Source organism: Haliaeetus albicilla, chromosome 6 (assembly GCF_947461875.1).
Source record: "Haliaeetus albicilla chromosome 6, bHalAlb1.1, whole genome shotgun sequence".
Classification (NCBI taxonomy): domain Eukaryota; kingdom Metazoa; phylum Chordata; class Aves; order Accipitriformes; family Accipitridae; genus Haliaeetus; species Haliaeetus albicilla.
Window position 1 is genome coordinate 6,478,492 of NC_091488.1, and position 14,075 is coordinate 6,492,566.

The 14,075-nt window shown below is 35.5% G+C and overlaps 1 protein-coding gene across 15 annotated transcripts in view; it reads right to left on the reverse strand.

Moving 5' to 3' along the window:
* The window catches only part of DMD (dystrophin), a 1,308,223-nt gene that overhangs the window by 745,766 nt on the left and 548,382 nt on the right, over positions 1-14,075 (reverse strand). For all 15 annotated transcript variants that reach the window (XM_069784897.1, XM_069784898.1, XM_069784912.1 and 12 more), the window contains 3 exons: positions 13,344-13,431; positions 7,362-7,603; positions 5,364-5,544 (listed from right to left, as the gene is read on the reverse strand). In XM_069784897.1, coding sequence (XP_069640998.1) covers positions 5,364-5,544; positions 7,362-7,603; positions 13,344-13,431 — 511 coding nt within the window. The remainder of the gene's footprint in view (positions 1-5,363; positions 5,545-7,361; positions 7,604-13,343; positions 13,432-14,075) is intronic.

Here is a 14,075-nt window from a genome sequence, read left to right on the forward strand (position 1 = left end):
TTCCAACTCCTACAGTGGGATTCACGTTACCTAATTTAAGCTGTCTAAATAATCTAACACATTTACGGTCTCTCTGTGGGCAGTATGAATCTCTAAATTCCCCATGCTCATAACATAAACACACAGCCAGGCCTGTTTATTTTTATCCTAAAATTTGTTTTGTGATACTAATGTTTGTGGATTAAAGTCCACATGATAAGCACAGTGCATTAGTATGGATCCTGCTATATTATATGAAAAATTCAAGTGGTAATCAGAAATATATAGCATGTCTGCAACCCAAGCTTTAGCTAAACTAGGCCCATGACAGCACTGTAACAAAATACCACAGAGGGAAAATACAAATATGTTACTGTGAAATATCAGAATACAGTTCCCATCCCATAATAGGAAAATGTTGTTGCATTAATCTATTCCACTTGTAGGCAATGCATTTGGGTGTGACTAACATTGTAACCCTTGAGAACTGACAGGCAAATACATTTACACTTGCATATTTATTTTAGAGAAAGTGCTTAAATTTGGAAATACAATGTGCAGATAGATATTTGGTTAGGATATATTTTTAATAAGTTGAAGTATTTAAACATGTGAAAATAGCTTTCCAAATAAGTAGAATACTTTTTGTTTGTTTGTTTTTACTTCCAGCTTCCTTTTTTGTGACCAGATTTTCCAGTCAAAAATCTTTTCCCAAATCAGAAATGAAATGAGAATACAATTATCTCAACACAGTTATCAAATCACACTGGATATGCTGCAATATGTATCTCCTACAGTCAGGACAAATCCCACTGTTCATCACATCATTGTGAAAGAAGAAGAAAGGCAATAAATATAATCTATGGCATCATTTTAGTAAAGACTTATTCCCTGAAATGAAGGAACTAGATTGAGCTGCATGTGTTTCCCATAAAAATCTCCTCAATAGTAACTGCAGTTTAAAACCATGCTGAATTTCTCACAGCTTTCTTTTGTTTATTTTGTAATACAAATACTTGAAGCTATTCATCAAAGTCTTCACACTGATGACTTCATAAACGCTGTGATTCCCTTCTCTCACATCTTTCACCAGAAACTGTTAAAGTGGAATCATAAGGAATCTTGTATAATTTATAATCAATGTTCTGCAAGTGCTTTAACACTTTGAATTCTCGTATTTATTAAGCTCTTAAAAGAAATAGAAAGGAAGCCCTTCTCCAGTTCTACAAGATCTATTGTAAGAATAAATATCTTTTAAAGATACAACACTTTTTAGGTGGTTTTATTTCCCATCCTTATAAATTTTCACTTTTACCATGGAGGAAAAGGATACAGTGACCTACGGAGTAGAGGACATTATCTCATACACATTCATGTCACAGGTTGCTTTGTCCTTTCATTCATCGTTTAAATAAAAAATAATTACCAGAGGAAATGGATGCAAAAGAAAAATGAAATTACTTGCATGTTACTTATTAAAACAGTATTTTCTCACAGATATCTGAGCTGTATCTTCAGCTCAAAAGACACATTCAAAGAAAGTTAAGCAAACTTTATCCCTCAAAACCAAACAGCAATGAATATTATTGCTACTTAATCATAGTTCAGCTCTTAAGAAGAATTAGTTATGACATTTACAGGACACTTGCTTAAAATTCTTCTTCCTCAGGTATGCAATGATTGGTGAAAGATTATTATAGATATCATAACAATTTCACTGTCACTTACAACTCAGAGCATGAAAATAAGTTAGCAGTTCAAAGTTTAAGCAAAAGCAGACCAACGACAGACTAAATCTCCAAATGGTCATCATACTGTTAAGGTTATTGGGGTTTGTTGTCTTATAAAATTATGCCAAGACTGAGTTGCGTGAACTCTAAGTAATGCGACCCTCTTTAAGATACTGTACTAGTGGATTAGGGTGAAAAGTGGTGTACATGCAAAATAACCGTCAGTCAGCATGGGGCGGGTAAATAAAAAGTCTAAAGAATCTTGACTTGATATAGAAGGCAAAAACTTTCTAAAGTCCTTTTTGAAATAAAGAGGAAAAACATCATTTGAATGCAGATGAATAATTCATCATTAATAATAACAACAACAATAATGACGACGATGACTTCATCTTTGGGAATTACTGATCCTGCAAAGGTAGAATCAGGATTTGAAAGCAAAGCACAGTGCATGAACTTATGAAGCAGAGAGAAATGGAAATAAATATGACTTTTCCTTTGCTACCTCCATCCTGATATTCTTAATTTCACCTGCCAGAAAATCTTTTTTTTTTTTTTTTTAGTTACTTTCTAAAACTCTAACGACACTCCCCAAATCCCCCCTGAAGAACAGTCTTGTCAAATTGAGAACATGTATCTCACTGAAGACCACAGCTGGATAAGAGTTCACCACAGCAAGACTAAAAAGCAGAAAGCACCTTAACAGAGTTTAGTCCAGTCACAGAACAAGAGGAATGCTGGAATGAATCAGCTGCCACCTGGGAGGTAGTTTGAACCCAGGTGTATTCACTTACCTGACACTGACTGACAGCTCTCCCTGGGCAGAGGGGGAATGGGAGGCTGACCAGGCTGCTCCCTAGAAATCCCTCTGACAGCAGCAGTTAATTTCAAGACAAGTAAATATAAAGTTCAATCCCTCATTCTTCACTGGGGAAATTATAAAACTATGAATTTCCTTGGGAAATCACATTATTCATATTCAAATTCTTGCCGTGATTGTCCATTTCACTGCCTTGTGTACATTACCAAATAGTTCAAAGCACTGTCTGACCTCTATTTTGTCTATATTCCAGTATTCTAGAAATGACTCTAAGTGTGTTTGGGGAGGAGGGAGAGCTAGAATGATGGATACACCATCTTCAAAAGGATCAATTACCTATGGATATACAGACATTCTATAAAGTAAGAAAAATGGGGCCATATTTCCTCCTATTTTATGAGGTTGTATTGCTTTTATAAACAACATTGCAAAATAGTGAAAAAAACAACCAAATAGGTTTTAGAATTGGCTTTAGGTTAGGTTTTATAACTGGAAATGCTAATCAAATCACGGAGAAAAACATTTGAGAAAATCTGAGTTCATCTTTAATAATGTTTTATTAAGAAATCTGCTGTGCAGCGTAGAGAAACTACTAAGTACTCTTGAACCTAAAAAAAAACCCCCAAACAAAACCACCACTGCCCTCAAAAAACCCACCAAACAAAAAAATACTTGAGGGAGACAATCTCCTAGAACTAGAGAAAACATTTTTTTGGGGGAAAAATTCCCTTGGGAAATAGAACAGAATAGCTAAATACCCTTATTCATCAGAAAAGATAATGGAGTAATAGAACATTAAAAAAAAACCAAACCAAACCAACCCCCCCCCCCCCCAAAAAAAACCACTGTGAAAACCCCAAACCCCTAATGATGAATCAAAAATCCTTTTAACATTAAACCCCCCAATTATGAATGGGGGAAAAAAAAAAAAATAAAATCTTTCTAGCACATGTAGGTTATATGTACAGGGAAGGAAAAAGGAGCAAAGGAGCAAACACTACCATTGATCTGAAAACCACTATTCAGTCTTTAGGAAATTCTACTATCTATAGAAAATAATTAATTGCAAATAATTTATTGAAATAAAAGATGGAAATATCTAAAATGCTCTATCAAAATTTGAACATTTTCTATTAAACTAAACTATTTATATCTTAAAATAAAGACATGGGATGCAGCCTTTTCTCCATCTGTTCAACAGAAGAAAAACAGTCATTGAAGAAACCAGAAGAAACTCAGATTCAAAGAGCCAAACTTTCTATGCTTCAGCTTTGCGGTGGGGGGGGGGGGTGGTTCACATTTTTTGATTCATAAGATTTTCCTGAAATGGAATCAGACCTAACACAGTATCCCAAGCATGATCGTTCATATCTACAGCAGAGTTATGAAAGGAAGTTCGCACTTTAAATAAAACAGTGTATAAAATTTCAGAACATAAAATATGATTGACCCAATAATCTCACCTAAAATATCACTACAGATGTGGGAGTGGGAATGAACAGCTACTGCCAGGAAGAACTTTTCCAAAGCCCCTGCCTTGCGGCATTACAGGTCAGGCAGTGAACACTATTCATCTCACAGGACTAACCAACTGGTTAGTTCATGCGGTCTCACCTCTCATGAGGTTTGAGGAGAGGCAAAACCAGCAATTACACAAAATTAGGTACAGAAGAAATCATAAAGAAGTTAGCGTTTACCATATTTTTCCTGTGGGCAGAATGGTGACTGATTTCAGCGTATAAAACAGTGTGGCATTAACGGTTTTTATATCTTACCCATTGTATGTCTTGACTTTAGAGTTACGAATAAACTTTACACTCCTTAATATTAAATTTCTACAGCTCATTCTTTCATCACTTGCTATAGCACACTTGCATTTTATTTCTTCAGTTCTGTTATGCGTCATCACCTCTCCAGTTCGCGTGTGTGTGCATGTGTGAAATGACTACAGCAGCGCAATAATGCAGTGTTGTTGAAAAAAATCCAAACCTCTCCATAGAAGAATTTGGGAGGAATATCATAAAGATCCACTAGAAGGAGCCAGCACTATATCTAATACCAAAACAGTACAGTCACTTAGAGATTCATTGGTTAAGGGTCAAATAATCTCCTTGCTGCTGAGAAAAATGATATTTTTTTTTTGTCTGCTACTTTCTTTTAAATTTCATAATCAAGTACAGAAAGTGTACAGTAGTCACTGACATGCTACATAGCTTTAATAAGGAATAAAGTCAACTTTCTATTGTGGTTTAGCATTTTCCCCCTTTTGAAACATGCATTTTATTACAAGTATTGTAAATAATGTTATACCTGGTATTGATATATTCTGTGTTGCAAAATGAACAGTTCACCACATGATGAAAAACTAGATACACTAAAGTAGCTACTTTCTTTGATGAGCTTTATGGAGTTAAATTTCTATTCTATGAAAATCCAGAGCAGATTCTCTCCTGCAATTAAGCTCTCTCTTCTCTCCACTGACTGAGGTACAACAGCCCTGTCTTATAACCTGCCTAAACAAAGACAGTTTTATGTTCCTAAAAAATCACTGAATCCATCCATAATATGCTAACAAGAGGAGATCTGATGATAGAACTACTCTGAGTATAACCTTTGCTTCTGAATAGGGTACCTTCCCTTGTTTTCCTATTAATTTAAAATATATAATGCACTGACAATTTCTGAAAGACTAATTCAATTGCAAAAAAAGACCACCTAAACTGCACTACTAGTTTAGCATGACAAAAGCAAATACAAAAGTAGAAAAGCAAAATATATACACCTATTCTTTGCATGCTAGTCAGGCAAATTGACTTCTTGTCATGAACACTTACTGGTCTGGAGTCGCTTTTCTCTGGCATGCATGTCAGCAAGTATTTGTTTGAAATGGCTGGTAAAAGCAGCAAGGTCAGCATCCAGAAACACTGGCCCTTGTTCTTTCTCTTTGAGTGCTTGACTTTGAGCCTTTAGCCGTTCAATTTGAGGCTGAAGGGTTGACATTCGGATGATTTCGTCCTGCGAGTTTGAACAAAAAACATCAAGATAAAGCTGTCCGACAAATGAAATCACTAGTGCCATGAAATCACCACTGTTTCAATGCACATTACACAACTGTTTTGCTTCCAACTACACCAGTTACAGTAAGAACAAATTCAATGTTTTTCATCTTTTCTCACAAATCCATACCTCTGTTCCCGATGTGATGCTCTTACCATTGTTTAAAGTCACTTTCACATGACATTATCATGTTAGTAGCGTAATGCTCAAAGAAAACGAGATAGATTATACATTAATATTCCATGCCTAAGGAGCATCCTTTTCATGTGGAGCTGGGAAGACAAAAACTCCACATGTCCCATAATCCTGGGCTCACATCTGTTAGATTATGTACAGGCTAAATAGCATGAAGCAGGAAAAGGAGAGGTGAAGATGCACAGTGATTTCTAGCAGCCCCAGAGTAACACTTTGCAGGTTGAGGTTAGAATCAAATTGAACCGAATGGACTATAGACTATTTCAGTTGGAAGGGACCTACAACAAATCATCTAGTCCAACTGCCAGACCACTTCAGGGCTGACCAAGTCAAAGCATGTTATTAAGGGCATTGTCCAAATGCCTCTTAAACACCGACAGCCTTGGTGCACCAACCACCTCTCTAGGAAGCCTGTTCCAGTATTTCAGCACCCTCTCTGTAAATAAATGTTTCCTAATGTCCAGTCTAAACCTCCCCTGGTGCAGCTTTGACCATTCCCACGTGTCCTGGCACTGCATCCCAGGGAGAAGAGCTCAGCACCTCCCTCTCTACGTCCCCTCCTGAGGAAGCTGTAGAGAGCAATGAGGTTGTGCTTTTATGCTTTCAGGAAACCTTGTACACACTGTGACACTTGCAACTACTGAGTAAAAAGAAATGAGGAAAGTAAGCAAAACGTACAGTTCATAGTAGAGCTACTCTAAGAAAAGCTTTCTGCAAGAAAACAGAGAACCCTTGTAAGCACAATGCCAGCTTGGAAATTCCTGAAAATAGAAGTAATAGCATAGATCTAAATTTGGGGTTCAAACATTGTTTTCAGTCTGAGAACTTCTGGAGCCAGAGATTTCATAACGTCAAACTTCTACTAGTATGTCATGCAATTTATAATTCATTACTACATCTCAATAGTTTCCTGTCAATATTAGCTTGTAAGTAATCCCCATCCACAGACTTGTCTGCATAAGAGGGATAAGCAAATTTCTGTGATGGTGCAGAACACAAGTGAAAACAGTTAGGGGGAATAATAAGTGAATTGGTGTGTCCATTTTTGCACAACTACTGTAATTCTGTCATATGATGACAGAAGAATATTCCTCCATTTGACTACACAATCCACCCTGCATCAAAATGCAGGATATGTTACAAGTGGTCTGCAATGGCAGAATTTTGGACTTGACCATGAAGACAATTTTCTGGCCCAGATCCTTATGACAGAGGTGATGAGCAACAGTTTCCTCATGAAGAACCAAAGACACAGATTCTTAAAGAGGAAAAAAAAAAAAAAAAAAAAAAAAGGAAAAGAGTTTAGGGGCATAGTTCCCTAGCTTTAGGTATATAAGTAGCTATATAACTAAATATTTGGGGCAGAGCTTTAAATACCCATATGCTAGGTTCTGTTGCCTCTTTATTTCTTTACCAATCTTTCCTTTTCCTTGAATAAATATTTTCAATAATTACCTTGAAAATGGATAAGGAGTCCATTTTCCACTTTTATGTTGAAATAGTGTAGGTCATAACCTGGCCCACTGTTGGAACACCTATGAAGTACAATACCATAAAAAACTTGGAGAAGAATCTCTAACCTTGCATTTTTCCAACTGAGTTTTTACTATAGCAGGATCTGTTGCTGGTGTGGGTTGTGCTTTCAGCCAGTTTTCTGCAGTAATTGCTGTCTGCTCCAGTTGCTGCAGCTGGGAGTAGAAGTCAATGATGTTATTTTGGTACTCCAGCCATGCCAGTCTTTCACTCAGCAACTGACAGAACTCAATCCAGCGGCTCTTCAGCTGCTCTGAGGCTTGTCTAATGTTGTCAGCATTCAGACCCTCTAGAAAGAAAACAAGAGAAGACAACACTTAAATAAGTCACAAAGAAAAAAACTAAAATAATTTAAAAATTCAATTTCTGTATTTGAGAGCTCATAAATCCAGTTAATGATTTATCATCAAACAACAGTCCTGAACATACAGATGTTACACATTAGTGGAGAAAGCATTCCAAAAATATTTTAAGTTGCTGCCAGGGTACTTTTGTTGCTATGGGAATGAATTATAAAGTGCATTAAAGTACAAGAATGGGAATAAAGCAGAAAGTAGAGATACAATACATAAAGCTAATTAAAACTGCCATAAGAAATAAGGAAATGCCTGACAGCTGGATTTTGAAAACTACGTCTGGACTGTAATTAGACTTTAATGTACAAGACTGTTGGGTTTTTTTATAAAAAGACCAATTTAAATGAATGGGAACTATATTCCGCAGTTATTTTGATGTTTTTGATAATCCAACCCTTAAGTTTTGCGTTACATATTACTTTAGAAATATCATAAACCCTAAGGAATAAACATATGATCAGATCAAACCTCCATCTAGGCCAGTCCCGTGTGTCCAACAGTGACCATCAGTAAATATTAAGCAAAGACTGAGAGCTGGGAAACCATGGGTGACCCTTCTCTACGATTATTTTCAGACAGGTTTGGTTTCTCTGATATAGTTTGCCTATTTCTGTCTATTGTTCAATAATCACCCTTAAATTAAAGTTCATAGAAGAAAACTGACTTTAGTTATTGCAGACAAGGCAATTAAGAACTATTTAAAGGCAAAAGAGCTCTATACACTCTGTGAAGAAAGGAAGGCAATATATGCCAAAGATAATCAAAGGGGTCTTACAATAACATAATTTATAATTATTGCAAAACTTGAACTCAGGTTGAGTTCAAAACAATATTAACTTAAGCATCTCATTTATTTTGCAGAGGAAGTTTAAATGTAATCCCTAACCTTTTTTACTGGCATGACATGTAATGATGCACACAACAATAGGACCAATATTGATTTCAAAATTGATAAACTTCTCAATCCATTGAGTAATGCTATATGCTTAAGACATTAACATCATCATCACTTAGTCATACACTAGTTAACCAGTAAAACAGAAGGTACGTTTTTATCAAAATAATCAAGTTTAGAGTGTTTCTCTCTCTCTTAAAAACAAGTTTAAAAGCAAATGAGACAAAAGCCTTCAGTGCTATACTTCGTGATTTTTGATATGCCGTCAATATGGTTTACCTTATTTGCAACCTGTACTTCCAATCTGCAGGAAAATTTCTTTATCAGGGATAAAAAATAGTAAAGTTCATGAGCAATTTTTGAAGGCAGAACATCAGAACTGGAGTCCTAATTACAGCTAAATGCCTTAAATAAAAAAAGTACTGGAAATTCATTATAATAAAATTTTCTAAGGAATTACTATAATGCATACTATATGGTAAACTGCACTAAATGATAATCTGGGATCGTGTCTGTTGCGGAGCACCGTAGTTCTCTGGCAAATCCTATTCTGGATTCAGCTCAGGGCTATTCCATTCAGATTCGCTTGGGAACAGCCCACTCGGAATCAGACTGCGCAGTACCTGACAGTGGTTCCCTGGACATGCTCTGTTTCTGGGATGTTGCCCTAGACAAGCAAATTATACATGATTTCAAGAAGTACAAGCAAAAATGTAGAAAGGCAGGAAGTTCGGTACTACTGGGAGATAACGGCAACTGTGGTGGTTGGAGTGGCTATACACACACATTATACTCCCGAAACTGGATAGCACAATTTAAAGGGATCTTATACCATAAAGAGGTAAACTGTATTTTGACACATCTTAATAAAATCCAACAGTGATCTGGTCTTCTGTGTGCGTGTGTTTGCATCTGGAGATGTCATATGCATAACTACATTTTCTTAAAGCGTAATGTCTAAAGAACATATAGCAAAATGTGAAGAGGCAGCATAAACCTGAATGGCACAGCACATCTGAATAACAACAATCAAAGATGACCAGGCACACAGATACTGAATCTTGCCAACAGCAAGAACACACACATATATATAAGATAAGCCTTTAACTATGCTATATTTCAACAATTGCTTCTGTCCTGTTGTGACTTTGGGTATAAAAATGCTGTGTACTCATAACAGAGAGCAGGCATCTTTGCCACTGTGTCCATGATTACCTCTGAACCTGGAAGACACTGCCTAGGAGTTTGGCAGAGTAGATATAAAAAGATTACTTTTATTTATTCCTCCTTTCCTCTCTTTTCAGCTGCCACAGTCTCCAAAGTACCCTTAGGCAAGACTACGATTAGCAGGGGAAGTGCAGTCATGGATTCTCCTTACATAATAATACTTTTCACTGTAGTATTTTCTTCAAGGATTCAGAGAGGACTGTATTTCAGATGAAAACCTAGATTAATCAGATCCTCTTTACTTCTTTTCACTCACATGTTCCTCTTAATATAACACTTAAATATGGGCAAATACCCCAAATTATTCAATTTTCTTTAATTCTTTTCTTTATTATCTAAACTTTGAGTCTAAATGTGATTCCACAAAGAAATGTTTTTGCTCTTCATGTAACTGAAGTGGACAGTACAAGACTGGAGCGTCCAGAGCCATGGTTGGTAAAAGATTGCAGAGGTGCACCTCTGCAACACAATATCCTACTGAAAGGAAGACCCATCTGAAAATCTCCATAGGATGCATTTTTAAAACTTTCTTAATTCATAGTCTGCTTTTGTAACTCAAAGTTGTCTGTCAGGTGTTGGTATGCCATTTCCAGAAAGGTGTAAGAAAATGGCCATTACTTGCACTTGAAATCATTTGGGCAAATTTGTCAAAATTTTGTCTTATTTTGAAAAAAGCTAGTCTTCCATCTTATTGAAAATGACAAATTAATAACTATTTGAAGTAGTTGATGCAATGAGGGCATAATTTTAGTGTTTTTATTTGCTCATTAAATTGGTGAAAATCAAGAATTTGAAACTTACTTCCATGAGAACTACTGATTTCTTCATTATCTTTAGCAACCACCAGCTTTCATTCATGATGTTAATACCAATCCCCTTACTCTGCTTCACTCATGGCAGCAAGACATACCAAAAGTTGACAAGCAGGAGAAGAAACAATATAAAACCCATTCTCTGGTAAAACAATATTATTTTAGGAATAATGGTTCATAATCCTTTCATGTTTCATATTTTAAAAGCTTCATATATAATCAGTGAATAAATATACTGTACCCAGATGAAACAGATCATTATCTGAAGTGCATGCATTAATTTTATTACCTTGTGTACTGCGCATAACAAATTGTGTCTGAATATTTTTAATTGTGCAGCACCTTACATGCAAGTACTTTGGAATTGCCACTTAATATGAAGTATATCTTATTAAGTGCATTTATCATTTGCTATAGTTCTATGATAGAATAATGTAGCATTATCTGTGTTTTTATAGCTTTTGACTCATAAGCGTATGTGAAATAGTAACTCACAAGATGATATATGTATTCCACAGAACAGTGGCACTTAACAATTATGTGTATTATCACAACAAATTCATTTGTATTCACTTTAATGCTGCCTATCAAAATTCTCTGAGTATTCATTCTGATGCCCTATTTATTTTATTCTAAACTACTATAATAGTCAAGTGTCCTCTCAAACTGCTAAACTGCTTCACTCATGCATCAACAGATTTGTTATTCTATTTTAGAATAGAATTTAGAAAAGAAAATCAGAAAAGAGTTTTTTCCTAGAAACACTGGCAAACAGAAGATGTAAGTTTTCATTGACTGTAATCATCAGGCTTCTTTAAAAGCACAGGCAAGGAGAGGCAGAGCATGGCCCACATAGAAGATGGGTGGCTGGGTAAAGAATCATTCACCAAAAGCATCAATGATTTCCCCCGTGATGGGAAAAGTCCTTCAAAGGGCAATGTGCAGACACACTGCTTACAAACACAAGAATAGCTACGCTGTGTGAGATGGCAGTTCTTTCTAGTGCAAAATACTTCTGCTGACATTGGCTGAAAGCATTTACCTAAGGCAAGAATAGTGCCCTGTATAAATACATTTCCTCAGACTGTTTTCCTCTGTGCTAAGAACAAATAAATGAAACCCTAAACAAACCAATCCAATTCTCTCCAGAATTTGAATCCTGTTTTTTTTTTAATTTATTCCCCCTCCTATCACAGTAAAAATAAAAGAAAGAAAATAGATATAAATGATACGACAATGAAATTCACCACCATTCTGAACTCTCTCCTGTAATCCACCAGAGATCTTAATCTTTTTATGCTCTTCATCTGTTACATTCAGAATCTTGTTTACGAGCAAAGAGAGGAAGCACATTTTATACGTAAGTAAAGCCAGGAATTTAGTGATAGCATAACTGGAATCTTAAAAGTCTAATCATTGTTAGTCCAGACCTAATCGATACACAATAAGTAAAAAATAACAATGCAGTTAAACTTGTCATCACTTGACTTCACAACTGATCTATGCCTTAAATCTGTTTGCCTCGTATAGTCTTTTAATTACAGATTACCCTGCAAATGCATGACAATCATCAACCAGTTCTCTCGGGCACAAAAACATGTCGCAAAAAATTGACAGAATTTTTTATATGGTCAGCCATGGAAAACTGCCCAAATGATTTCAAAGAGAGTGCAGATGTTACCAGGCTCCCTTCAGTCTATTCACTGAACCTGGGAAGGGAATCCTTGCAACAGTTGTTACAGTAATGATAATTAAATACGCCCCACACATTAAATATAGTCACTTCTAAAATATTACACTTTCATACTTAAGCAAGATAATCTTAGGATTCCATCAAATTCGTTTAGCTTGGCCAGTCAGTACCCCAAACTCAAAGCATTTCATTTTTAGGAATTCAATACTTGGTTCTTCATTATAACAATTTACTATAAAATTTGTGTTCTGAAGCTCAGTGCATTCAACATCTATATTTCTGGTAATCATATCAGTATGACAGATGTTGGCCCCAGTTTAATATTTTATTGCAAAGTTAGACATTTTTTTAATATCAAGGACAATGGCGTGACTTACAAGTTCACTTCCATCTACCTTTCTTTGTTTTTTCTTTTTCCCTTAAAAATATCTAAAAGTTCAAAAGAATGACATAACAGAATAATTCTTTTTGAAAAATCAATAATAAAAATAAAAAACTTACAACTAATTTTCTTTTTTAAGAGTCGTATAAGCTTTGACATTTATTATCTTTGAAAAGTTGAATGCCAAAAACCTCTTCCAAAACCCAATAAAATGTTATATTTTCTATGATACAGAAGATTACATCAATATGTATATTACAAAACATACATAGCGTAAGTCAGAAAGCACTTTTTTCAAACTGTTCAGAGTAATGCCTTCAGAGCTTTCTAACTCAGATGAGTTAATGTACCTTCAAAACTCAGCATACTCAGAAAATAAGATTACAACTTAAGTCTCTGCACAGAACAGATTGTTAATATACAGTTCATTACTGCAAGCAAGTTTTACACACAATTCTTTTCATGGTACTAAAGTGGTAAGATATTTTTTCTCTTTTCTAATTAACAGATATAACATTCAGAAATAATAAAAGAAATATAAGGCAATATTACTTTACTGTTCCATTTAGACAGTATTTGCTAATATAAGTCTCGTGATAAATATGAACCTGTGCGTTTATCAAATCCCTAAGAAGATTATCTAAATCAACTCCCATGTAATTACCATTCACCATCTGTTCCACCAGGGCCTCAGCTGATCTGCTGGCATCTTGCAGTTTTCTGTACTTCTCAGGCTTTTCTCGCTGGATGGCCTGCAGCATGACAGGAAAGGTGAGTATTTCAACAGAGGGATTTTGAAGAGGAAAGTAATTAATCTCAGGGATGTCTTCTGATTTCTCGAGACCATTTAACCTGTCATATTGCCCTGCCAGCCTCCCGATTTGCAACGAAAGCAGCAAGTACCACATACCATCAGGAAGGGAGTCAGTCATAAAGTCAAATACATAAACCGAGAATCTGAACACAGCAGAGTTGACAGATGATACACCTCAGTAGTTTACAGACAAATAAAAGACATACAAATTAAGAGCTATTCAAAGCCCAATATTTCAGAATAAAAATATTTGTCCAACAGAAATTCCTTGTGGAAGAATAAATTTGCTCATTTCTCATGATAACAGCAAGAATTGAGCATGCTAACCAAATCAAGGGTTTCATAGCATACTACAGTATTGAACTCATATACCATTGGATTGCTGACTTCACTCTTCTGTTTGAAAAAAAAAAAACAACCAAACAACCCTGTAAAATGCATATTGAAGTAGATATCTAACATATAGATGAACATATATAGCAGACATCCATGCATGAGCTACCAAGTAAGAATGAGAGTTAACTGCAGAATTAACCCAGGCTTCTAGTTATGTTTTGTATCTAATACTCTCAAATTCACCTT